Raw genomic sequence first — 26,810 nt, forward strand, 5'->3', positions numbered from 1 at the left:
AACTCTATATTCTTATATTATATCTCTATATTATTCTTAGTTTAATTTAAAAAAAAAAAGGTCAAAAGGCCCTCCCGCACACACACACACACACACACACACACATCACAAAAATACATGTCATTGGGCACTACAGTTTGATTTTTATTTTACTTTCAGATGAATCCCACCCAGTTTGTTTATTCAATTTCACAAACCAGCAAAAGCTGCAGTCAAACATTACATCCATCAAAAAAATAACACCCAATCTTTCCCAAACATGTCCAGACTGACTTGCTCAGACTATTTCACCATTTCTAATCTCACGAAGTAAACTCACATTTGGCATGTTTAATATGGTTTGTTTTATTTGCAAGTGTATTTATTATTTCGTCCACGGTATGTCTCCATGGGTATGTGGTACACCGAGACATTCCTTTGGACTGATTTCCCTTTACGAGGGCGACATCTAGTGGTAGGATGACTATCACGCGCGCGACCTCCCTGATTTCTTCCTGCTTTTGCTTCTCACAGAACAAGCAAGTAGACCGTCATGGACCCTCAACACCTGAACGGCGATTGTCTCATTCATATATTTACATTTTTACCAGTGGATGATTTAATCAGGGCCTCGAGCGTGTGCATGGTAAGGAGATCCAACATGCGGAAGTAGCTTTGACAACCAAAACTCTAACGAGGCTGTTTGTTTTCCAGGAGTGGCACAATGCTGCCGAGACTCAGTGGTTATGGAGGTGAGGGTTGTTTTTATTTGGTTATCTGAATTCATTTCTTGTGACCACCGTTTGATCACTGTTTCTTTTCTTATCAGGAAGGTGTGCTTGCAGCGATGGGGCTTTTGTAGCCAGGCTGTGTTGGGGAACCTTCACGTCAATCACTCGTGGAAGAAATACTTCCTGCGACGAACACATTTGGAGACAAAGATGAAGGAAGGTCGAACTGGGGGTTACACTTGCAAAAGTCTCCGAGGCCACACAGGTCTGTGAAAAATCGGTATAAATCGGAGGTGGCAAAAGTATAGTATAAGATACTGAACTTGAGTTGAAAAGTTGCCCCCACCGCCACTGTCCCCCAGATCTCAATCTGTCGATCAATCAAAATGACGATGTTTTTTTACGTGGCGTCATCATCCACGGTAAAGGTAATTGGCCTGCAAAAGTAAAGAGAAGAAAGTACGCATTTGTTTTCAAAAGTAAAAGTCGTCAGGACAATAAATATTCAAGTACAAATTCCTGAAACATTCTACATAATTACAGCAACAAAATATTTGTACTTGATTTCTTCCATTAGGGAAAATCGTGGGCTTGGTCTATCTGCAAGGGAGCTCACCTCTGGGTCCTGACCTCTGGGATACCCCAACCACAGTTTGCAGTGCTTCTACTGATGGTACAGTCCGGGCATGGAACATCCAGAATGTTAGTGGACAATCCCCAGAATTTCACCACGTAAATCCTAGTAATAATTACATGGATAGTCTTTATTTTTTCCTTGGCAGATTTAAATTGAGAATATTTTACTGTATTCTCATTTAACATCCATTACACACATAAACTAGATCTTGAGGATGCCAGACTGAGTAGAATGTCCTGCAGTGTTGTTTCAGAAGGCTGTCTTTTACTTAAAGGGCTCCTCGTCAATCCCACTTTCCCTTTTTGGTGATTTGTAATTGGTCTTTATTAAAGTCCATGCGTCAATCCCCTGTTATGGCATATCTTTTAGTTTATGCAACATCTCACCAAGTGCATTTAGCTGTGCTGACAAATATCATCCAAATTTAGCAAATCAAAATCCCAAACCTGAAATGTCAGAATGCAACATTCCATCAACCCCCAGACAGACACCGAAAGCCTGAAAGGCTTACCTAATGTGAGTTTATTGCATCTCAGGGTCAACTCGTGTGGTGCACGGCCAAACAGAGTCCATTATCTAGCATCGTAATTGACGAGCAGCGTGAATTTGTCATCACTGCAGACTCTGCCGGCCTGATCAAGGCCTGGCATGGTCAGACTGGCCAGGAGGTGGCGTCCTATTCTGCTGCAACCACCCACTGTACATTGCTACAGTATAACAAGGACAATGATTGGTTTCTATCTGTAAGTAGCCGAACTTTTTTTGCATGTTTAAAATGATCACTCTGGTTGTAACTGACATAGTTGTAATTATATACCCTGCTCATATTTTTGCCAAGGTTGGAACGAGTCAGGGATCAGTGTGTACACTAGCTGGAACAACTTTGACTAAAAAATCCAGTATAATGGTATGTGACAGCTGTAATGTACACATACTCCTGGTTTCACCTGATAAGAAATGGATCACAGCCGGCTCCAAGGACAATGTTGATTTAAGTCCAAAGGTATGTTTAGTTTTGTTGACAATGTTTGACAAATTGCTATTAAGAAATATTAATAATGCCTATTTTTTTACGTCTCCGTTATTGGCAGGTGATTTATTCAGATAGTTTGACCTCGCCGTGTGAGGACGAAGACCCACTGTGCCAGTTAGTGCCGGTCACTGGGTGCCAGGCTGCCGTCTTCATCCCCACACAGTCTGCCAGACTGGCCACGGTCCACTGCAGCGGGCGCACCAACAACAAAGCACTCACTGTCTTGGATGTCAGCATTAAAAAGTCAAAGTACACGTCCCAGATCCAAGGTGAGATAGGACAAACTGTGTGTAACGCGGAAGATACCTCTATTAGAGGTCACATCTAGTCTGTGTCATACATAAAGATTAATGGTTATCTTTTTGAATAGCAATTATTCCGTATAATTACTTTTGACAAGAATATTAGTCTGTTTAATTTTATTGAAGTCCATCTGGAAATAGAAAAAATAAATATTTTAGTCCAACAGGTGGAGTCATTTCCTCTGACACTGAATAGCACGTCCTCCAACATTCTTCTTGAGGCAAAGGACAGCAACTCAATTGTGATGGCAGCTGATCGTCACCTCTGGGTGTATTCTCTGAAAGGTGCCTTGCTCGCGAGCTTTGAAGAGCACACCATGCCCATTAATTCTATATGTGTGGTAAGATTTTTTTATAAACCTACTTAAAAATTAAGTCTAACCATTTTTTTAACAATGTTTTATTTATGCCACTAGTCTATTTGTGGAATATGACTTACGTTTATTTTCCCCCCATCTAAGGGGCGGCCATTTTACCACATAGTGTCGACTAAAAATGACATTACAGTGGCTCTGAGCTCAGGTAACAGCCAATCATGACTCACCTGTTTGATGAGTTTGGTCATGTGACGTTCGCAAACTGACCCCGAAGGCACTGTGATGACATTTTCAGTCGACAGCAAGTGGCAAATTGGCCGCCTTGAGATGGATACAAAAGCAAATTTTTTTCAGAATGCCATGTTTATAGACTAGTGGCGGCGTACAGTACATTTTGTAAAGAACATTTTTGAGTTGACTTCCCCTTTTAAAGCTATATTTGCATTATCACACAATTTTAGAATACTTCATCAGACAACAAAAAAATCTAATTGAGCTACTTTGAAGTATTTATAATGGTCACTAATGCTGATTATTCCACAGGACAGCTTCCGTGTGGTAACAGCATCTCAGGACCTTTCTTTGCGCGTGCTGACCTGGAAACATGATAGAGATGGAAGGTTGACCTTGGAGAGTCGATACCACTTACTGGGAGGTTCTCACACGATGTCCAGGTGTGTTGCGGCATCTGTGCGCCATTAAAAATAAGCCAGAATGTGAAGTGGGTCTAATGTCGTGTCTTTTTTCTTTAGAGGGTTCAGCTTCGTCTCTTGTGACTACTCCAGCATTGTCGGTTCAGTTGAAGGCAAGGATGGCAAGGATGTTTTAAAAGCTTACACGTTCACTTCCTGACCCCACAAAAAAAGTGGTAACATCATTTTTTTTTTTTGCACACTCCAAAAAAGAGGAACGTTTTTTTTTATCATTCACTGTATACATGCTTTTATTATTTAGTTGGTTATTTACAGAAGGATAACATTGTTACCCTAAAGGCAATGATAAACTCTAATGTGCACGATAACAAACCTGTGTAGGTATAGTGATACTCGACTAGTTCTGGAGTTGAATGTGGCTAGTCTTAAGGCAGAAAATTTGCATAAAAAAATGTTCTTCGTTGCGTTACCTCAGTGTGGGGGCTGAAGAAATGCTAGGGCAGTACATATCCACTATTTGTATTCATCTCACAACATCACATAATTATGACAGAATAAATATTTTCATCTTAAGGCACAAAGCGTCCCCTCTATGTTTCCATTTGTAGTATCTACGCTAAAGTTAAAGGAGACGTTGTCGGGTCTTCTGCTTTGGTGGCAACACATCTCCTGTCCTCGAGGACACACCGTAGGGTTCTCGTCATACACTCATACACTTGGCTTCCGTTGTTGGAATTGCTTTCCATCTGCTGAAAGGTGAACATCATTGTTGAAAATTGAAAAAGGTTTAACTGTAATTGTGCAATGGATGGACATTCTTACCCAAGTGAAAGCCTTGATGGTACGATTCAGAAATGCATGTTCAACCTCTTCTGGTACTGTCAGTAACTGAGCCATACAGTCCAGTATGCACATTAATGTTTCTTTGGGTGCCTGTGTATGGAGCAAACATAATTGGCTGAAGGTAACAGCATTGGTAATAAATGTGTTGATGTTTTTTTTTTATTTGTGGTTGAAGAGCAAGCTTTTTACCTGGCCAAGTGTGTTGAGGACATTTTGAGCGTCAGTGTTTTCAGGCTTCAGAGCCATGGCATCCTGAAGGCAGATGACTGGCTCCTTAAGCTGCTCCAACCAGGCCCACATCAGACCTGTGAGGATGAAGGGATTGTGCTCCATGCACAGTCTTTCCCATGCTCCGCCTTGATTCAGCTCTGCCTGCAAACACACAAGAAATGTACGGTAATCTTGAATTTGTTGCAGAATTCACACTTTTCAGCTAATCGTAGATCTGCCAGGAGCTGTTCACAGTGCCAACAGTACGATTGACAAGGTCACCCTACGAAAAACAATGAATTAGCAACTTGGTTACTTTTAGATGCCTGGAAGAACTGGCATGTCACTAGAGACCGACTGAATATTTTAAAAGTAATTATCTCGAAAACTATGTTTAGCTCAATGAAATTGAACAGTTTAGGTGTTGAACACCCAAAACGATTTTATGCATGAGTTAGTCAATTCCAGCAGGAAGACAGAGGATGTAGACCAGTTCCCAAAAAAAATTACATATAAAATCTGATTCTGTTCAGGCAGTTTAAAAAAAATAAAAGAAAATTTTAAAAAGTTGGATGCACTCAAAATTTCCTAAATTTAAATTGTGCAATTCAACTAAATATTTTTAAGTTTACTGTTGTAAAAATGTGCTTTCCCACAATAAAGAAATGCGTTTACAGAACTGTTGTGCCTTGTATAAGGAAAACCAACTTAGCAAATTCCTTTGGAGGCAACAACTTGCTTGCATTGTAGCGCTAACTAACATTGTTGCCATAAATGTCAATAATTTATATGATTAATTTGATCTCATTTAAATGAGTGTTTTAGCCCCCAAAACTGTATTTTATAGCGTAGACATTATGTAAATATTTGAGGCTATTTCAACAATATTTGCTTAATAATAATTGGCTCATGAAATGATAGCAACTTTTATCACAATACGTTGGTCTGCGTCAATTACCTGCCATGTTAACACTTTGTTCCTGTGCTCTTCCGCCCCATCCGTAAAAAGGTCCACAGCTAGCGCCTGTGCCACCAGCAGCCTCCTGGCCTCCAGAGACAACTCAGACTGCAGGGTGATGCATGGCACCTCTGACTGCTCCTCGTCTCTCTGCTGAAGCCTCCTTCCATTTTCTGCCAACTCTTCCCTCTGCTCGGCCTTCAATCTGGAGAGCATGCTACCTTTTTGGAGCGGGCCATTGTGTCCAACAGACCCACTGCGTTGGATGGGGCTCTGCTTTACTTTCTTCAACAAAATGGAGCCATCCCGTTCATCATTCTTGACTTGCCAGAGTGATCCTGTGGAGCTTTGGGAGATGTCAGATGTATTACTATTCCAACTCTTCCACTGTGTTGCCTGTTGACCGGATTCAGCTGGAGAAATGGGCCTGGCCACATTACCCTGTGAGAGGGAGCCCAAGGGTTGTGTAAGGAGGTTGAGCTGTGACCCCAAACGTCTTAAGTCAGACTCACTGTAACTGAGACTCTTGCGATGGTAGAAGATGGGTGGTTCGTGAAAATGTCTAGGTAAGGTGGGGGAACCTGGCAAGCGTGGCTCCTTTGCACAAAACTGAGGTCCAAGCTTTTCAATGATGCTCAAGGTCATCTCAATATCATGGATGTCGGGCGCCTCCAAAATGTCCTCCTCGATCACTTGCCGATTCTCCGCGATATCCAACAGCAGCCGGGACACAAGTTGAACAATCTTTGGCAGGTACCTCAATTCTTTACGCTCAAGGCCATGCAGAATGTGTCTCTGACGATTGAGGTACTGGGTCAAGGTGACAGGTTGCGATCGAGGCTCAGTACAAGAAAAGACACTCCTTAAAGGGGTGAGGAACTGGACAAACTCACGGACACAGCTCAGCTGACTGCGCGTCTGGATGGAACCAGGGCGTTTAGCCCTAACGTATAAGATAGCTTGATTGGCTGTCATCCTGGTGGCATAGGCCAAAAAACATGCCATTAACACACCTAAGAAAAGAGGAAAAACGATGCTGTGACACTGAACCATGGTGAAAGGTCATAAACTTGAGCCAACATTACCGACCTGTTCTCCCAAGACCGGCATGGCAGTGCACAGCTATCTTCCCCTCCTGCAGTGCAAAGGCCATAACTTTCACAATGTCCAGGACGGTAGTTAGGTTGGCCACTCCATAGTCACTCCAACCAAAGTTGTAGAAATAAACTGAAATCACACGCCGTAAGACTTGAGTAGCATTATAAACTCGGCACCAATAAAGCACTTACTGTTATTTTCCATAAAGGCCTCTGGGTTGTAAGAGAAACCACTCTCTGGCTCCAAAGGGTTTCCACAGCTTGCATGCTCACCGGGTATCTGTAGGTTGATCACCGTTTTAATGCCATTCCTTGAAATGAGCACAGACTCCGTGTCAGCGAGTGGTGTGAGCTCATATGGCCTGCTGAGAGACTTTGGAGCAAAAGTTCCAAATACCTTCTGAATTGATCGATAATGTTATACTTCTCAATGACTTCAGTCGAGGGCCTGGACATTGCAAGAAGATGATCAGTCACCCTGAAATTAAATACGACACTTAAAAAAAAAAAAGCCACACTGCAGTACTTTGACCGAGATTGAAGGTGGATGTGTACCATGATGAGTAGAGGCCTTTAATCGCCTGTTGGTCATCACGCCAGAAATTCGGGTTGTCATACTTGCAGCCTTGACCTCCACAGCCGATAGAACACTGCATATGTGCCGGGATGACGTAGCGAATCGCCTCTCCAAAGATAGTGTAATTTGCCCTGGGAGCTCTGACTACAAAGAAGTAACGTCAAACAAGTACTGTCGAGGTGATTACACCAAAATTCCAGAAATAGAGCACAAGAGTTTAATCTCAGACACCTGAATGATTAAGGCCATGCGTAGCAAATGCTCATTCAGTGGTGTCTAATCTTTGTGTGGCATTGCACGCCGGTTATCAGTAAAAAGAACAATTCCTATGGCACATTATTACAATTTAGCCTTTAGGTATCATACGTGGCCCGGTAGCAATTACAATAACTTACTGAATTCCATCAGAGCACCCCCATGGGACCTTTCATGTAGCGCCATATGAATCTCCCCTTAGGCTGATGTCCACAGTCATAGCAGTGTCTGAACACACAAATTGGAGCCAAAATTAAATAACAGGATCACAATTTATAGAACTCAAGTCTATGTAATATATCACCAGTTAGTTTCTGCATAAAGTCAAATGTTCTAGACAATTATGTTAAACATGAATCCATGAACATTTAAATAGGAATGGAAAATGAAAAACATTTACCTCTAAGTGACTCTCAGGTGAGCACAATCTCAGGGCTCAAATGCCCCACAGCTGCCAAAATATGTGACATATACCTCCCCAGCTCTGACGTTATCGCTCTCTCTTTGGATCTGTGGAAAGTCAATCCTTTGGCCTCGCTTGATTTGATTCGCCCCAGATTATCTCTGTGTGTCAGGGTGGGGCCGTCCACTCGGATAAAACCTCTACCTCATCAGGGTGGCAAGTCCAGTGCAGGAATAAGGGAAATTAAAAACAGTTTGGAAAAGTAGGAAAGACGCGGGCTGGGTAAACACACAGGTTGCTCAGGTTCTTCCTCTTATTCTTAGTCTAGAGTGGGATAGTGTTGGGCTATTCCTGTCTCCTCTGGGATTAACTGCTAATCTTATTATTGTGCCTATATAAAATAAAGCACCCACTACTCAACAAAAATCATACTATGATCACTTCAACTTTGCCGTCTGTTGAAATGTTTGGATTTGCAATCATTTGCTAACACATTCACATGTGAAATTGCTCAAGATACATCATTTATAAACACAATTAATTAGTTGTGTTATTTTATGTTTGTCATGGAAGAGTTTGGGAAACAACTGTTCCCAATATGATCATGTTCTACAAATAGTGGTAAATTAGTAACAGCCAAAAGATAAAATCTGATTGGTTTACCCTAAGTCAGACAAAGCTGGTTAGGTTTAGTGTAGCCAAGGAGATTGGTTTATGATGTCTACCATTTGGGATAACCCACAAATCCTACAAGATCAATGCAAAGAAAAAGATGCCCATTGTCTTATTTGAACCAGAATCTACAAATGTCACATATTCTGCATTGCCCTAAATGACATACACCATATAAAGTTAATAACTTAATTTTACAACAGGCTATAGCCATGAAAGGAATGTTAGTCTTTAACATGATGATATATTGTATCACATTAAAGGTGACTCATTAATATTTTTATCCTGCATTAAAGACAAGAATAATGCGTGAAATATTTATAAATAATTCTAAATAACTAATTACAAACAGACCTTTTTGAGATGGTCCAGGTAGATGTAACTCAATTATCTATTTATTTATTTAATATACCTACCTACCCACCCACCTACCTATTTACCTAGCTACCTACCCACCTAGTCACAGTACGCGCTAAAACGTACGTCAACCTCACCGCCATATTGCATGTGGCAAGGTTTAGCGATTGGAGATAAAGGCTAAATCCCATCTCTTGATTTGCAACCTCCTCGGTTTTCGAGCCTCGGTCCTCGCTCATAGGTTTGCATGTTAGGTACTCCATCCACAGATCCCATCAAGGGATCGACGAGAAAAACAAAAGAGCCAGCAGGGAAGAGGGACGAACGATGGGTGAAATCAGACGTTCGCTCCTCGCTAACGTCACTGCATAAAGACGTCGATTAAAGATGACGTCACCCCTTTGAGACACACACAAAAACGTCCCTGGAATTGAGGCAAATCACAGCGTAAGTCCACTTTCTGCTTTATGTTTCACACAGACATTTTAGGGGCTAGGTGCTCAAGCTCCAAAAAATCACTTATGGCCGAAGTATTCATAAAATCAAGAAAACAAATATTTAACTGGTGTATTTATTTAAACACAAACTGAATAAATAAACGAATACCAGGCAAAAAACTCTGCTCTGAATAATTGACACAATTATAATATATTCCAGATACTGGATATACTATACTAAGGCAGGAGATACCACAGCTTCTGGAAACCTGACCAGTGTCCTCTTGCCATCAATTTCGGAGGGAATTTAAATTATTTGTAATGTCACTGTTGTGCGTTTTCTCCACTTGATGATGACGGTCTCCTCTGTGTTCCATGGTATATTTAATACTTCAAAAAATACGATCCCTGTGATGATATGAAAGCGATCTGCAGATCGTGACTTGAGCTCGAAGATGTGACTGCAAAAATGTCCACAAAAGCCTACTAGAACACATAAACTTGATGCAGGGTTAATCAGAGGCATAAATTATGTTTCAACATTAATTGACATTCTCTAACTGTTACATGTATCATAGAAACATAAAAAAAGATATGCGGTGGTTTGGTGATATACGTAATTCATTAGATGTAAGTATTTATCACAATCGGATAAAAAAGGAACATACGTTGTTTTCGGTTTCTGTTTCCCAAATTTATCACCGTGTGTCTGATTGGGCTAATTGGCGTTATGCACTGTATATTTACTTGCATTAGTTTAACAGAAGATTTGCCACATTCAATATGGCGGATACACTGACGTATGTTCGAGGTTTCTCTTTATCCACCTCCCAAAGGAGAAATGTGTCTTCTGGCAAGGGACAGCTGCATACATGAATACAAGCAATCATACATGAACGTCGTATTTAAACATCAGGATGACCACATACATATTTTTACATTAGTGCAAAACGTCAGCATCTAGTCACACCTCATCGTTGATCATGTTGATTTACTTAAATGACTGAGGAACGAATGTTCATATATATGTTGTATTGGATTCACGTAGTGTTACCTAATATCGTAGCAACGGACCAACCCACTCAAGGCGACGCCTTGTCGATCAGATTGTTCAAATTATTTCCAACAGATGGCAGCAAGCAGCCATATGGTGTTCAGAGCGGTTCGGCACCTGTTGCTTGACAACAACCCGCGCCGACAGACATTTCCGGGTTCCACATAAGAAAATGGGTAAAGCGTCGCGGGAAATTGTGTTTTTTCCCTGTATCGCCAGCCTCCATTTACCACAAAGAGAACTAGTTTTCCCACAATGCACCGCAATTGTTTTAGGGGATGCCCCAACCGGCTGCGCTCAGCTGTTTCATTGAAGTTGCGTCGACGCGCACGAAAGTGCCGGAAGTTGATTGACTTTCTTTCAAAATAAAACTATTCGTTGTTCATATTTTCTGAGAGTTGACATATTTTCGCTTCAGTGAATATTATTTGTGTTTATATTTTATTATTAATGGCAAAATGAACAAAACATGGTCACAACTACGCAGTCTTGTGATTAGTATGGTTGTCTTTATTTTATGCTGAAAGTAGTTAACTGAATTAGTTCATCCGTTCCCTAAGTCTTCACAAGGAGTACACGCCCACTTCTATGGTAGAGCTAGTACAAGTCGACGGAGGGGCGATGAAAGCCTAGGGCCAAAACGATGAAGCTTTCCTAAGGGGTTACAGCTAATATCCTGAGTGGGTATTGAACGGAGTCATCTACATGACCAAAGACGCTACACCAGCACCGAAAGACGCAAACGCAGCAATCATGCAATTTAAATACAGACGAATTTGAGCAACGCACCGCTCTTCAAGGTTACATCGCCTGAACGTGCACCGCATCCTTCTTGTCTGAGACCAGCTGGTTGACCCGTCGTCATCCGTCACGAAAATGTCAGTGGAAGATCAGCCCGACTCTTTGCTTTTGCTCCAAGCCGGTCCGGAGTGGATGCGGGCCGAGATCCAACGCCTGTCCCGGGAACTGGGCGAAACCACCAACGAGAAGATTCAGGCGGCTGAGTACGGGCTGGCGGTACTGGAGGAGAAACAGCAACTCAAACAGCAGTACGACGAGCTGGAGATTGAGTATGAAGGTGTAAGACAGGAGCTCGACTTGCTGAAAGAGGTAAAAAAATGCACAAAGAAAATCGTGTGTACTCGAATATTTCATTGAACTATAATCTTTGAATTTGGAGATTCATTGCCATTAATTATAATTTTTAAATGTTGTAGTTTTTCAAGATGTTGATTAGTGTGTCATTTGAGGTAGCTTCCACCATAAATACAAATAGGTGTCTCGTGTGTTGCAAGGTCAAGATGAGGATCGGCTACTGTACACCCAACCCCCTCTTTGCACTACAACCTTTATTAATTCATGTTTCTTCCTCTCTGTGTCTTGTCATGGCTATGCAAGACATTGTATGTGTGTTTCATGCCTTATTTTTACGGTGTGCTTTTCTGATGAAAATTGGTTAAGACTTGTCATTTTTTTTCATACCAAACCGTGCTTCAAAAATTCGCACAATTCATTATGTATCACAATTATCACAATCAAATCATATTCAAAATGTCCACATTTGCATTGCCTCTCTGGTCAAAAGAGTTCCGCTCCCAAGAATGACCAGTTCGCGTTGCAAGGGGCGGCGTTGGTTTGAATTTTGAAACCTTCCCGCGCAGAATAGAGGAGGATGAGCAACCGACAGAGGAAAGCAGGCTTGTTGCAATCCTTTGGGAATGGAAAGAATGTGACAGTTGAAGTTTAGTTAAGAGACTGCCATAAAGGAGGTGCCTGTTTCTCAACAGTGGCCGCTGAAGTCACTCCCACACTGTGTCCAATTATTTGCTCTCGCGCTGTACTTTGTTATTCGGTTGTGGACAGAGAGAAATTCTACCAAGAATTACATGCTGTCATGGAGTGGAAAAAAACAAATTCCTGCCCTTTCACAGGCTAGTTTGTGGTTGCTCATATCCTGCTTTCATTTACTGTAGGATCAGGTCACTGCAAGGAAGACAACTACTCAAATGGTAAAGAATTCAGGCCACCCGTCCTTAGATTTTGTTCTGGTTTATGGAGAGAAACAGAAAAGGAGCTTTTGTGATCTCTATTTTTTTGTCCATTGGTCATCGTGCTTGTTCAGTCAACACGGCTTTATTTTCTCATGCGTTTCTTTCTCACAGAGATGGAGCTCTGCCTGTATTAAATGTTTAACAAATGCTGAAACTCTGTGTTTCAGTAGAAATGTAGTCAAAATGACGTAAAAAAAAAAAAAAGAGCTAAAAGAGCTGTTCTTGGTGTTTAGTGATTACGAACGTTATCTACAGACGACTAGAGACATGTCGCTTTATCGCTTCGACCCTATCCAACGGCAGTCTCAACGAAGGAGATGCTATCGTAAATGAAATTCAAACACATTCTTCTCTTATCCTTCTTGACTTCCTCTCTACTGCCTTTTGAAGAACCAGAGGCAGGAATGAGACTAAAATCGAAACGTGATTACCATATAACTTAAAAAATATGCGCGATTACTCATATAGAGAACCATCTTTTTCCAAACGATTTCCAAGACTCCTGACAAAAGAAAAAGAAATGTGATGCTCAGGTCAAGTCAGGTCAAATTTTTTTACACAGATGGCATTTATGTTTGACTAGGCTTTGTTGCGTCTCTCTTAGGGGTGGGCAATCTGTCCATTTTAAATCGTTAAGGCTTTTAATGTGTTGACGATCTCATAAAGCCACAAGATGGTGAGATCGTCTGTAGCGTACATGCCGTACCGTTTAGCTGTATGCGGTTCAGAGCCTCCGACGCGTACGCGACCAACCAATCGCAGCACGCACAGTGCACCCTACGACACGTTCCCTCCTCCCATGGCGGAACGTCATCATGAAACGGAGCCGGTCCCCAAAAGAAACTCAACATCCACAGTGTGGATTTGGTTTGGCTTTTCCCCGGAGGACAAGGCGTTAACCAAAGTTATTTGCAGAGACGTCGGATGGCAACACGGTTGAACTTGTTTACGTAATCGCTTGCGGAGAGAGCACCCAAAACACGGCGGACGTTGACAGTCAAACCAAACAGATCAGACACATGGCAGCTGAAGGCAGTCGAAAGAAAATGAAAGCTTTGAAGGCCGTTCAAAGTACTAGAGCAGTATTTTCATGGCGACTTTGTTCGCTATTATGTTTACGTTCACTACACATTTAATTAAAATTTAAACCTGTTCAGAAGGCTTAGTTGGCTATAAAATGTATTTTTTTCTTAATTTTAGGATTTTATATACAATTTAGATGTTTTAAACGGTCAAAAATGTGCAAATGAATCTAAAAAAAAAAAAAAAAAAACATGTAAAAAAATAATTGTGATAAAAGTCTGATTGTGATTTTATTAGTTAATAACTGTGAAATATTTTTGCCAGATCGCCCATGCACCTAATGCATAAATATAACCAAAGTGTTTTTCTCTGTGTAGTGCCGTAAAAAATCGCAATATTGGCCTTTTGTTCGATTTGGGCCAGAAGCCACTGTCAATATATAAGTCTCCAACTCCAGCATGCCAGTTCTTGCGTTCTTATTCTCTGTAGGATAGGCTGCTAATATTTCCACCCACACATTCACACTACTCTCCAGGCAGTGCGATGGCGGAATTTTGTGCCGTGGCGTTGCTTAGTAACAACACAATTCTATACCCGAATGTAAGCGGCCCGAGCTGCTTCCACAGAACGCGCTGTTGTTTGAGTGTGTTTGTCGAGGGATTCGCTCATTGCTTGATTGACTTACTCCTGTAATTTTGCTGTCTTGAGGGTTATTTACTTATTATATTATTTTTTTCCATTTGTATCGTCAATCAATTGCATTGTCAGCCATCTGGCACCACGCAAGGCAGCTGGGTTTTCCATTTCCATTCAGTCGCTTTTCGCGCTTTCCCTTTATTCGCATCTCTCCTGGGACACAGTGCGATCCATTATGTTTATTTCCTCTTATGTGGACATCTCTCCGGCTAAAGATTGTGGACTGCCATTTTCTCATATGGTGCCAAAGGCCATCTGCCGCGACATTCTGGTATATGTGAGCTTGCTGGATCAAATTAAAGATGCAGTACTTCTGACATTGCAAAAAGTATGTACCATATAAAAGCTAAACGGTTAATCATGACGAAGGCCAACGCAACAAATTATTTGCATAGTAGTTGTTGCTCAGCTCTATAATGAATTTGAGCGTGGATTACTGGTGCGGTCAGGTGAAGGCACTCATGACGTTATATGGCACTACATTGCATAGGTAGGTATAAGGCTTATGTTCCCTCAGCTGTTCTTGATATTCTTATCCTAAGCCAGTCACAGATGACATCACGTGCCACACCTTCAACTGTTAATGCACCAGCGAGGGAAGCTGCAGCTCCCGTCGCAGTGTGCAGTCAAATATGTCGTTTCCTTTCCCTGCCATTCAGACGGTCAACTCCTCAAGTCCTGATTCGGTTTGGTCACCAACAAGAGATTCAGGTTCGCACCATGTGCCCCTTGTGTCAATGTGGCAACAGCCGTGCACTGTGGAATGTAACTAGACAATCACAACTCTAAATATTGCTCGCCTCTTTAAAAGCGTCCATGTGTGGCCCTTTTGTGATGTGTGTGTGTGTGTGTGTGTGTGAGCGTGAGCGCATGTTGGGGTTAACGGACTTTTGGTGTCACAGGTGAAGAGTTTAAAAGGCAGCAGAATAGTGTTGAAATCATCGGCCTGTTTTTGAATTGCTCGTTATTATCCTGCATTAGTGTTCTTAAATAACAATATCAGGAGTTAGTCTGATGTCTCCCAGCATTGATGATGCATTCTGACAATTGCTTTTATCCATTATTGAGTGCAAGTCTACAGTTGAGGGGTAATCTTTTCTAAATGGCCCTAAATAAAGATCCAAGCCCCCCCCCCCTCGGCGCTTAAGAGGATGAATGCCGACCACTCTGCAGGGTTTAGTGGGGACTGGGCATCAGCCAGGCGCACCCATTCTCTGTAGCCTGCAGTTAGTGACACCCAGTTAGTACCCTGGTCCATGTAGACATTGTCCTACTCGCGGTGAATTTTCAGCTCACCAGCCTCAGTTAAGCCGTGAAAATGATTGTATATTATCCACATAAGAATGTGATTTGAGACTTTTATGCCAGTCTGCAATTTGACTTGCCCTTCGTCACGGACGGGCAACCATATGGTATTGCAGACTCATGTGGGGATCATTCACCCATTTCAGGTAAAATGGCTTGCTGGTAATCTGTAATGATTTTACGTTTTCAAAAACGTTCCCCCCTCCCAAAGACGTATTTATACGTCTTAGTCTTTTTTGGCGTATAGCTCTGTGTTTTTAGAGCATTAGAACTCAATCTTCTGTTGGCCTCGCCAAATTAGTCAACTTCCAGAAAAACGCTGGAATTGAGGGGTTTCCTCTAGGGAAAGTTTCTGGGATTAAATGAGTTAGGAGATTTTGTCTTTCATGTTGATAGAATATAACCGGGAACTGCCCACATTGTAAGGAGTCTTTTAGGGATTTTAGGATGTCTGACAAATTCATATAAGTGTTCTGTTGGTTTCAGTTATTCAAATTCAAATTGCATTTTAGTTTTGGTGTTTTAAGTGGATGATGTCAACCCCATGTAGATTTTTTTTTTCCATCTCTTTTCCAAACATCTTTGGAAGAGTCGAGATGTTGTAAAACGGCAACAAGGCAGTCAAGCACGGTTCAACCAGTATATAATCCAGTTACACGAGACTACTGAGGTCTCCAAGCAGATGATGAGGTCATTGATTATACCGAGCGACAATACAATATTTGCCTTGTCTTCATTTCCCTTCTGTCAGACATGTGACCAAACTACAGAAACAATGGTCCCCTATCACCAACTTGTCTTTGCTAATTTATTTCTTCAGACTTGCACAGAATGGTTGGCTTTGGCATAACATGAGTTCCAAGAATTCACGTTATCCTCTATGATTATCATCGTTTGTTTTACGTCACATTAACTCGTGCATCTGTGCTGACACAGTGGCAACTTATAGATGAATCAGACTGGCGTGTGGGGGAAAACGTTAGTTTGCAACCATGTGTGTTTTGTATCTCATTAAAAGGAACTTGAGAGATTTTGATCATTTTGACTGAAAGTATCCTCATCTTCTTTACCGAAATAAGCAATATGATTGATTTAGAAACACACTCCCATGGTGATGCCTGGATGATTTCTAATCATCTCAATGAATTAATTGATTCAATTCTATTTCAATTAATTGCATGGATTTTATTTTTTTCGTCCCCATCAATTTTTATGATAAGGTACTACTGCTAATACATTATGCAAATGTAAGCATTTTTGTCGCTCAATTATATAGGAAAGAAATAATTACATTCCAGTGACGCGACCCAAATAAACAAAATAGGATATCCTAAAAAAAATGTTCTTGTCTGGCTAGTCACTCCCTCCTTTGCTGTTTAATCTACATCCTGTTTATGTGAAAGACTATATATTATTTTTTTTTTTTTAAATGGCGGGATTGGCAAGCATGTGAATTAAGGCTAACAATGGGCCGGATATCTTGAAATGGATCCGAGGAAATGATCTCATGTTACTCAGCAGTGAAGTCACCTCAGTCAATAACATGGAGGAAGTCAACACCAACACTTATATCTATATATAACCAACACCACAAATATAATCTTAGTTTTTTGCCACCTTAATATAAACTGGCTGACACTGCCATTTGTATTGTGCGGTTTAGTTGAACTATTCATTTTTATCGCTTGGATTATAGTTTGGCTCTTTGTCACTGTGACGCCTCCGACCTCGTAGTGGCTCCCACCTCCCCAAAATTAATTACACCCGAGGGCGGAAACTGAAATTGAACTCCTCATTTTAATAGGGCAATTTATAAGGGTTATCGCTTCAGCATGGGGTTATTTTTTATCTTGACGTCACAATACAGTCAGAGACCAGCAGTGTCTGCATTCTCTCTACACCCCATGACCACTCCCCACCTATCTCCTCCATCCCCTTCCCAGAGCCCTTTCAAGGCGTTTTTTTCTTTGTGTTTTAAAAGCCCTCAGGGATGGCGAAGACTTGGTTGCATGGTAAAAATAACTGAACTGGATTGGTGCATATCTCTTAGGGGCTCAGAGAAATGGGGAACCAGTTGTCAGTGCAACCGAATGATGATTTCCCCATCTCCTGTCTTGGCTCAGGCTCGAAAGGGAACATTGAATTGAATATATACAGCACAAAAACATCTGATTGGTTATCTTTATCAGAGCGGTTCATCTTTTTTGGGAGCCAACACCGTAGCAGATGGAAAAAGTCAGGGAAAATAATTTGAAGAAAAGAGTAAGAACCCTGATTTTTTTAATTTATTTTTTATTCATTTATTTTTTTTAATGAGAAGTATTTTGCAGCACAGTTCCCTCTGCTTAGATTGTATTTCTGCAGGGTTCTTTGAGATTGCTAACACAAATGTCGACATGAATTGTGAATGAAAATGAAATATACCACTTAACTCTTTGTGAAATTTTCTCATGAAAAATATTGACCTAGTTGAAAGATGACAAGCTCTTCCCCCGAATCGATCAGCTCTACTTTTAGGCCTTTGCCTTCAAGGCGAAGTCGACCCCCTAATAATTATTTGCAATAAAATGTTGTATGCGCCTTCACTAGTCTAAGCATGGCATTTTGAGTAATATCGTGTTTCCGGAATCTGATTTACGCAGCAACAATCCCCCATTGTTAGCCATCTTAGGGGGGCGGCCATTTTGTCACTTCTGTCGACTGAAAATGACATCACAGTTGCTCAGGGCTCACAAAATGGCTACTGTCTGAGATGGCTAAAAACGGATGGATTTTGCTGCTTAACTCATATTCCGCGAATGCAATATTAATCAGAATGCCAAGTTTAGACTAGCGGGACTTCCTAGACCATGTTCTTGCTTTTCGGGTTGACTTCCCCTTTAATGGTGTGTTGTTGAAAATACTTCACCAACACTGACCCATTACTCCTTGTTATGTAGAAATAATTGGTAGAATTTGCACAAACTGCCACATACAGGATTTAATTGCTGTATAAGAGGAAGGGAGGTCATTAGTGCTTTCATGGCTGGGAGCAAGGGCTGGGCATACCCAAGAGAATGTAAATAGAGCGAAGGACATAACTCAGCTTCTTAACTTGTGTTCTTTATAATGGTTTGAGTAAATGTTGGTTATTTGCACTCTAATAAGAATAGGCATGTATAAAGGATGCCTTTAAGATAAACTCATTTTAAGCAAATTGGCAAATGAACCTTGCCTTACTTCTTCTGATCATATTCTTCGTTTCATGGGTCAACGTACGTGCATGTGTGTGTGTGTGCTTGTACGTCTGGTCCCAGCTGCTTCTCTGTTGTGAGTCTTCTGGGAAATTCAAGGAGAATAACATGAAATACAGACTCAGTTTGCTCTGAAGGCTTGGCCAGATGCCAAAATTCTATAAATATATAGACCTTGGTTGGGCATGACACGGTTGCTGGCCACTGTTCTCGACAGATGCGTTAAATGCAAACAACAAAATTGATGAACAGCGTACACGTCACAAAGAAAGTACCATTTTAAGCACATCTCTATTTGGAGAGGCGCAAGACTTGGGTAAGTGATGCTTGACAAAGCAGTATCGAGGACCACAAGCTGTGTGAGCTGAGCCCGAAAACAACCATCTGTGCAGCCTTTCCACCCGATCCTTGCCGTTATTAACCGCCTCTTGCTCAGTCACCGTGATTAACATAGCAACTGCACCGTTTGCCTGTGTTGTAGGTGTGAAGACCAGGGCCTTCCAATCCAACACGGCGAAATAAGTCTGTCTTTGCATTGCAAAGTGAGTCGCCTCCAAAAGCGAGTGTAGAGAGGCGATAAAGAAACGCTCATCTCCCTCGAGTCACCGTCCGTTCCCTTTGTTGAAATGCTGCTTAATCATCTGAAAAGTAAAAAGCACAAGCGGTCAAGATAAAAAAAAAAAAAAAATGGTGCCTCATTACAGCAAAAGGCCCGCAAAGAATGCACTTGTCGCCTCGTTTATCGTTTGGGTGGAAATTGTATTCCTCTCATAAATATCTTAAAATATAGCTTCTTTTATTACAATGTAATTACCACATTACACCAACCTAAAGAGTCTACACTTATGTCTTGTGTCAGCAATGAAGTTTTGTTGAACCGATGAGAACAAACTTCAAATTTGTAATGCCTAAAGCCAGCCGCCTCACACCGGGGGAACACGGTTGAACTACAAGATCCAATTCCACTTGATGACACATGAATTTTAGCCCTGATGAGCTTATTTGTGGATATTTTCCGATGAAATGTCAGCTAATTGAAGAAGGGAATCTCCGAGTAGCAGACAATAATTAAGGATCAATTGTAGCTGTACAAAGACGCCAAAGTTGATGGAATATTTAATCTGTATTGATTATATTCCTTGAAATTTAGCAATTGTTACTAACCAAAATGCCATGTATCGCAGATTTTGTTTTCCAGCTCAGGTCGTACGAAGAAACGACTCATTTTGCACTTGGCTTGTTTCTGTACAACCACTCCAAATCATTCCATTGCTTCAGACCTTCTCTCTTTCCCTGCCACGAGAACCTCTTGTGATGCACTAACCGGGAAGTTAGTGTCATACCTCCTGGAGAATAGCCTTTAAACCTGAGGCAAAAGTATTCCTTTTGAAGGAGGTATAAATCTCTTGTATGTACTCTGGTGTACATCCTGTTTCACCTTGATGCGTTTCCAATATGATTTACTAGCATCTAGAACCCCGAGCATGGCTCGTGGGCTTTTGCACCACTCCTCCATAACAATGGCGGGAGACTCCACAAGGGCTGAGCACCAGGTGCTGCGATATATCTCTGGCTGGTGGGCACACTTTCAAAATTCATGGCCCCACATTTCCCCGTCTTTCTGTAAGAATAATCTAGAATTGTCTCTCGCAAAAGTTAAAAATGATAATTGATGATGAAACTGAGTCCATACAAAGAGCAAAGGGGGGGGGGGGGGACTCAAATTCTTGGGGAGTTAATCTCTGCAGATGGGCACTGACGACGCAAATCCAAAGCAATCATTAGCTTCTCAGTTACTCATTAGAGCGGTGTCATTGGTGTTGGCATTGCATCCACTAATCGGTAACTTGCTGTAAATCGAATTAACTCCGCCCGCACGCGGCGGCACGTGACGTGGAGTGCATTCCTCACCGAACCGTGTTGCTACAAAAATAAAACTGTGTGCTGTGATGCGATGTAATTTGCACATCAGCCTGCAGTGTTGGATCATGAATGTGTTTCAGTAATACAGCAAGTTCTCAAGACGCCTCTAACCACAAGAGTAAGAGTTGATATTCTTGAGCTTCATAAAGGAATGCGCCACATCTTGGAGCAATGTAGCTGACTGCTCAGTGGCCCGTGAGTGAATATGGAGACAGGAAGAAGGAGGGAGGATGACGTTCCTGTTTATCATGGCCAAGTCGTACTCCACGTGAGCTGTGATTCACGAGGCAGGAGATTCCATTCAGTTGTGTGTGACCGATTTCCTCCTTCTTGTTCCACTGTTCTGACTCTGCATCCAGATTCAGCGTCTTGGCACTTGGTGAAAAACCACCGTAATGTCGGAACTGCTTTTAGAGAGTTATTTTGTTCTACATTACTGGCATTTCTTCGTGGCCTAGCAAAAACAAAAAGTAAAAATGTCGCAAGAATGCCGTAACACCAGCATATTCGTGTCTGGCCAAGTGTTTTGCGATATCACATTTCAACATCTCAAGGGTCTGCGATTTCATTTTTGCCCTTAAGGCATCATCTCGTCAATATTTTGGCTCAAGAATGTTTCATCACAGCAGTGGTTCTCAATTATTTTCTGTTACACCGCCCTCTAGCAATAAGAAAAAAATTCCCGCCCCCATCCCACCACCCACTCTCCACCGCAACTATAAATAATAGCATTTTTGTGGCAAAACTAACCTACACGGTCGAATTAATACTCGTTTCACACAATGTGCCATGAGTGCGCCACTGCCAACTACTGGAGTGGATGTGCAATTACCCTTTATTGTAGAGCGGTGGGAAAAAAAACAAGCGCCCCCCTCAGCATCGCACCGCGCCCCCCCTTGTGGACCTGCCCCACTATTTGAGAAGCACTGCATGACAGGAAGTCATGACTTTTAGTGTGATGCTTTTAAAGAGTTATTTGTCATATCTGGTTTAAACGGCTCAGTTTTGTTTTGTTCTAGTGAGACTACCAAAACTCTTCCTTTCGCTCTTTTGTCAGCGGTGGAATCTGTGACCTGTGTTTTCTCAGCCTTGTTGTTCCCCCTCCACCTAAATGCCCCTACACACCAATCAGACGTCAGCCTAGAAGTCGGCACGTCAGACCGGAGACGCACCAACTATTCTGCGCATGCGTGAGAAGTAGTACCCCTCCAGGCCATTGGGGGCGATAGTCAATGCGTAGCCTTCGAGGGTGATGTCGTTTGTGAATGAATCTTTGCGCTCTTCTGTCCAGCCAGTCATTATGTCCATAGAGGAAATGTGGAAAATGAGCCAAGTTGATTCAGTTCTTGAGGAATAGCTTCAAATTTCATCATATGTCCGCTTTCGTCACTTCCCATTCTTGTCCAGTGCACCGATTGGCTCGCTGACAGCCAGTCATAGTGATCATTTTTCCCGACAACCAAACCAACCAAAACCCCCCCATTTGCCCCAACAATGGCTCCATTGTTGCGCGTTACGTCAAACGGTCAGCGTGTACCGACTTTCCAACGGCCGACGTTGAGTTATTGTGTTGAGGCCTTAAGGAACTTCAAGTAACAGTCTGAATTCTATGCGCAGGTGGTCATAGTCTTGTTACGTGTGCAGCAGCAGTCTAAACCACTGGATCTCAAATTACAGCCACATTCAAAACTTGTTCTGATGTGTCTTAAACAATAGGCATTGTTTTTAATCAAAGATTTAACCATGGGTGTTCTAGCAACCTTTGAGTTACTGAACAATCGAGTGACAAACATTGATCACGTCCAACAAACAATGCAAACCATATCATAACAACCTACTCTTTCATATTTCCTTTAAGAATCGTTTGTCTCTCTCCCTCCATGTCAATCTTGTGACCAGTATAACCACGTAATTTCCACGACGTATGCAGAATTAATGGAATCGCTGAGCGGAAACAGTATGTTTGCACTCAACTGGAATCAGACATCAGAGGTTGCGTAGAGGGATATATGACCGTCTGTTCAGTGAGGTTTTCTCCCTCCATTGGGTAAAATCTGTCAGGCAATCCTGACTATACATCGTAATAATGACTAAAGACCATCTTTTGATTAGCTTCACGAGAGATTAATAATCTCATGTCCAATGCAAAACTGCAGCATATGGCGAGATAAAGATGAATATTAAATTGGGTTGGCACTAGCAGCTCACCCTGAGATTAGAGGCTCGGTGGCGTGTGTCCCAAAGTTACACTCCCTAAATCCATGCTTGGGCGTTGAGATTAGAGGCCTCCAATCAGTAGTCTTTTGTCTTGGGGTGCACACGCTTTACAGGACAGACCTTTGATTGGCGCCATTTTTTCGTAATCCCAACATGCGGCCACAATAAAATGATTGCATTCCCTTGATTTGCGATTATTTATTTTATTTTTTTTCAGCCCTGAAATTAGATGAGAAGTTGTTAAATTACGACCGAATGACTCACCATAGTAACTGCGATTTTCAGTTTTTTTGTTTTGGAAATTTTGAAACACGCCAGTTGTGCCATGACTGATGCCGAAGTCCAAGTGACTGGTTGATAGGCGCTTGTTTTGACATTTTCATTGGCCAGGTAGGCCAGCGTTACTTAAGGAGGAAATCTCTTCCTATCAACAGCCTTCTCCTTCTCAGACTAATCCATTATTTTCATTGGTGGAAGGAGGTTGTTTTTGCCGACGTTGGTTTGTCTGTCTCTCAGTAGGATTAGGCAAAAACCACACGGCTTCCTTCATATTTTGGTGCGGGAGTGTCGCATGGCCTGAAGACGAATCTCCTAAATCAATATGGTGAACTTTTCTTTGTTGCACATGAGACCAGCTCTACATCTGAGGACGGATTATGGTCCCATTATGACCTCATATAATCTACACAGTTTGCAAAATGTCTATACTGTGGTATGTGTTGCTTTATACTGTATTGCCTTCGGATCGTATTAATAAATCGAGACATAAATGTCAAACACGTGGGCTATAGCGACCCACATTTACATTCGGATTCATTGCCACAAAACATAAAAACTCGGTAAACCAGTAGCATACATTCTCAAATTTGTCCCCCAAAATAGGTCAATTCGACTTGATACAGTTTTTATTCTCTCTAACAAAATTCTAAATCTTAATCTAATACAGCGTTAAATCTGTCCGTAGCCATTCACGTGCAGGTCTGCATTCATAGACGAGAGCATTTATAATGCTGCAAACACAGTCACAATCTTCCTGCAGGTGATTCTAGATTACTTGACGCACTTGACCGTGAATCTGCATTCGTTGGTGGAAAGCCGCCGATGACGGAGTGGAGAATTAAATCTGGGCGGTGATTATGATGAGAGGGAATTGCCTAACCTAGATTCGACTGAGCAATACATTTCGCACTCTCTAACCGGCTGAGCCTCTCTACCTGCACTTTTCCCTCTTCCAGGCCAGAAACAAATTAGGTGTAACATTTGTTGAGATGTATTTACAACCCTTTCCCGTCTTACGATACTTAGACGGATGAAATCCCAGCATAAGGTAGAATTCTCCTCATATGTGCCCTCTTTATTGACTTAATCTGTATGAAATTCAAATAGCCTGTGACCTTCCCTGACTCTGTTATGATCTCCCTCCGGCTGACAGTATTAAGGGTATTAGAATGCAGGCCTCTCATGATCGCACCCTCTTTAGACCCATTGCTCTACTTTTCCTGTGTGCTTTCCCATCAGGTCACTCACTGCAGTGCACGTGCAGGGGTGAGGATTGGGGAGGGGGGGATGGGGTGGAATGCATGAATCGGCCCAGATGGAGCTAAAACTGATTATTTTTCCAGGGTGATGCGAGCCCCAGTCCACACCTAAGCCTCCCAAGTATCAAAATAGTCCAGTAATTGACTTTTTTTTTTCTTCTTTTTTTGCTTCCTGTATGTACTAACTCAGTTTGTCTACTTATTTTCTAGGCTTTTGGACAAGCATACTCCAACCACCGGAAAGTGGCAGCGGATGGAGAGAGCCGGGAGGAGTCTCTTATCCAGGAGTCGGCTTGTAAGGAGGCCTACTATGAGCAGAGGGTCCTCGAACTGCAGAATGAGCTGCGCCAAACCCGCAATATTCTTACCAATACCCAGTCTGAGAACGAACGCCTGAGCACAATCTCTCAAGAGATGAGAGAGGTAAGAAATGACCTATTATGCTCTTTGCCTACAGCTATTTAACAAGATGATTTTTTTTTTTTTTTTTGCGAGCATCCACTGGAGCTGTGGAGCGTGTTCCTCTGTACTAACTTTGTATTCATTCCATAATGTACAAGGATCCGTTTCACCTGAAAAGGCATCCAAGTGCATTCGGTCATCTTGGGTTCTTGCAGTGTTGGCCAAGCCTTGGGGAGTTGGTGTTTGATTGCAGCTTGCATAACTTGATCTATTTTCATATGCCTGATGATTATTTGTAGAAATTGATCTGGGTTGAAAGAACTTTTTCCTTTTGGGCTTTGTAATTCTCCACCTCTGTTGTGCAGCCTGGGTGTAGAAAAGACTACTGGGTGCAATATGTCTCGAGCTAAAACGAGCTAATGCTAGTCCTTGCCAGTGAACCGCTTTTAACACATTCCATCCAACACATTCTATTCCTGTCAGCTTGCCTAACGGTGGTAACGCATGCCCTTATTGTTTATGCCCCACTTTGGACAATGTCTGACCTCGCCATGGCATCCATCACTTGCACTCACGACTGACCTCATTTGGAGAGACAAGAGAGCGGTGCCGTGGCAGAGTGTGCCTTGCGTGTCTTTGGTCATGTCATGTGCGATGGAGATGGTGATGAGGAGAGGAGCAATCACGCTTGAAGAGCTTTGAAGAGGCCGTGCTTCACTGAAAGAAGGGGTGAAAGGAAATGAATAGCACCGACAGCCAGTGTGCCGATACAGCAAATTTTAGGATGCTCGGTTTGAAGAATTACGGGGCTTTTAAACTACGCTTCACTCACTGACACTTAAATGCATCATTTTTTATCTATCAGTATCAATGAGTGGAGCAGAACCTTAAGGTAGCATTTTAACTACAGTGTAGGCTGGTGGTAGGATCGGAAATGAGAAAAAATATAACCGTAGTTTAGCTGCAGTGGATCACTGCTGTTTTCTACGATTCAATGCTTGAGACAGATGTCAGTAGTGTTTCTTTACTGAGATTAGCGAAATACTTAAAAATGGCATGTCGCTCACGACGACTTAAGTTCGGAAAATCTCTTGAGTCCCTCCTTGTAATTGGGTCAAGTTGGTGCATGTCGGGTGTCACGGAAACCAGATGTGCCTCACCAGATTTGTTTCGATAGATTTTTTTTTCAAACATGTTTTAAAAATTGTATTTTCTAATTCATGGTTAATGATCAATATAATGACTTTGTTTATATTCCAGTTTTCCCAAAAAAAAAAATAAAAAAAAATAAAGCAGATCCACATATCCAAGCATAAATACACCCAAAAATATAAAACACCAAACAATAAAAAGTAAATCTTCAGAATAGATTTAAAAGCAGACACCGATCTTGTTTACTTGAGATCTCCAGGAAGGGAGTTGGACAATTTAGGGTCGGCTCGAGCTGGAAAACCCCGTCAGTCAGGTTTTTTTTTTTTTAAAAAGGTTCTGTAGGTGGATCTCAGCCAACGAGTCAGGCTCACTGATATTAACTAATAATTAATTATTTTCTTGAATTACCACTTCAGAGCACAAGCAGGCCGCAAAGCGTTTTGCTGGTGGCCTGTATCATCGCTACCTCTCCTGCTCCGCGGGCCTCAGCCAATTCCAATTGTGTGCAACTGCAATAGCCCCATCAATTTCAGATAATACCGCCTCTAATGGTGCTTCAACGGGTGCGTGGCAGGTTTTGTGTGGCGGGCAAATGGAGGCCGCATGGGCACCGACATTGGCATTGTGAGCAGACCTAAAAGGGGCTATTGTCTCCTCGATTTTAAATTAGCCCAGAAACTGAAGCCGGGAATGAAAGAAAGAAAGAAAGCGGGGTGGGAGTTACAGGAGGAGATGAAAATGGCACGAAGAAAGGG

At 42.0% G+C, this 26,810-nt stretch overlaps 3 protein-coding genes across 7 annotated transcripts in view; 2 read left to right on the forward strand and 1 right to left on the reverse strand.

Moving 5' to 3' along the window:
• The first annotated feature begins 447 nt into the window (after positions 1–447).
• On the forward strand, positions 448–4,225 carry fbxw12 (F-box and WD repeat domain containing 12). The gene is made up of 10 exons (XM_088289327.1): positions 448–625; positions 694–731; positions 809–975; positions 1,288–1,412; positions 1,884–2,090; positions 2,186–2,350; positions 2,439–2,649; positions 2,842–3,023; positions 3,543–3,673; positions 3,752–4,225. Exons 1-10 carry the CDS (start codon positions 533–535, stop codon positions 3,849–3,851), a joined length of 1,419 nt encoding a protein of 472 aa, XP_088145453.1. The 5' UTR covers positions 448–532; the 3' UTR covers positions 3,852–4,225.
• Positions 3,925–9,385, reverse strand: ptpdc1b (protein tyrosine phosphatase domain containing 1b). 4 transcript variants are annotated; one of them, XM_088289326.1, is made up of 10 exons: positions 7,993–9,385; positions 7,733–7,820; positions 7,316–7,481; positions 7,158–7,238; positions 6,953–7,071; positions 6,753–6,890; positions 5,664–6,676; positions 4,685–4,867; positions 4,475–4,585; positions 3,925–4,398 (listed from the first exon to the last, which is right to left on the reverse strand). In XM_088289326.1, exons 2-10 carry the CDS (start codon positions 7,776–7,778, stop codon positions 4,264–4,266), a joined length of 1,992 nt encoding a protein of 663 aa, XP_088145452.1. In that variant the 5' UTR covers positions 7,779–7,820; positions 7,993–9,385; the 3' UTR covers positions 3,925–4,263. The 4 variants fall into 4 exon arrangements, with proteins under 4 accessions (XP_088145452.1, XP_088145451.1, XP_088145450.1 ...); XM_088289325.1 differs by having other exon boundaries at positions 3,925–4,401; XM_088289324.1 differs by having other exon boundaries at positions 6,753–6,911.
• Positions 9,386–11,098: 1,713 nt separating this feature from the next.
• Positions 11,099–26,810, forward strand: part of LOC148339796 (protein bicaudal D homolog 2-like) — a 31,392-nt gene continuing 15,680 nt past the window's right edge. For both annotated transcript variants that reach the window (XM_088290752.1, XM_088290754.1), the window contains exons 1-2: positions 11,099–11,625; positions 24,712–24,924. In XM_088290752.1, coding sequence (XP_088146878.1) covers positions 11,392–11,625; positions 24,712–24,924 — 447 coding nt within the window. In that variant the 5' untranslated portion in view covers positions 11,099–11,391. The remainder of the gene's footprint in view (positions 11,626–24,711; positions 24,925–26,810) is intronic.

This window comes from Idiotropiscis lumnitzeri, chromosome 3, assembly GCF_059441095.1.
Source record: "Idiotropiscis lumnitzeri isolate Australia: NSW breed Sydney's pygmy pipehorse chromosome 3, RoL_Ilum_1.0, whole genome shotgun sequence".
Lineage (NCBI taxonomy): Eukaryota > Metazoa > Chordata > Actinopteri > Syngnathiformes > Syngnathidae > Idiotropiscis > Idiotropiscis lumnitzeri.

Coding starts and splice junctions, on each gene's coding strand:
- fbxw12 (XM_088289327.1), top strand. CDS start 533: ATGGACCCTCAACACCTGAACGGCGATTGTCTCATTCATATATTTACA. Junction 976..1,287: donor AAGTCTCCGAGGCCACACAG/GTCTGTGAAAAA, acceptor TTCTTCCATTAG/GGAAAATCGTGGGCTTGGTC. Junction 2,351..2,438: donor ATGTTGATTTAAGTCCAAAG/GTATGTTTAGTT, acceptor CGTTATTGGCAG/GTGATTTATTCAGATAGTTT.
- ptpdc1b (XM_088289323.1), bottom strand. CDS start 7,778: ATGGCGCTACATGAAAGGTCCCATGGGGGTGCTCTGATGGAATTCA. Junction 4,868..5,663: donor ACAAAGTGTTAACATGGCAG/GTAATTGACGCA, acceptor GTGTGTTTGCAG/GCAGAGCTGAATCAAGGCGG. Junction 4,402..4,474: donor CCATCAAGGCTTTCACTTGG/GTAAGAATGTCC, acceptor TTCACCTTTCAG/CAGATGGAAAGCAATTCCAA.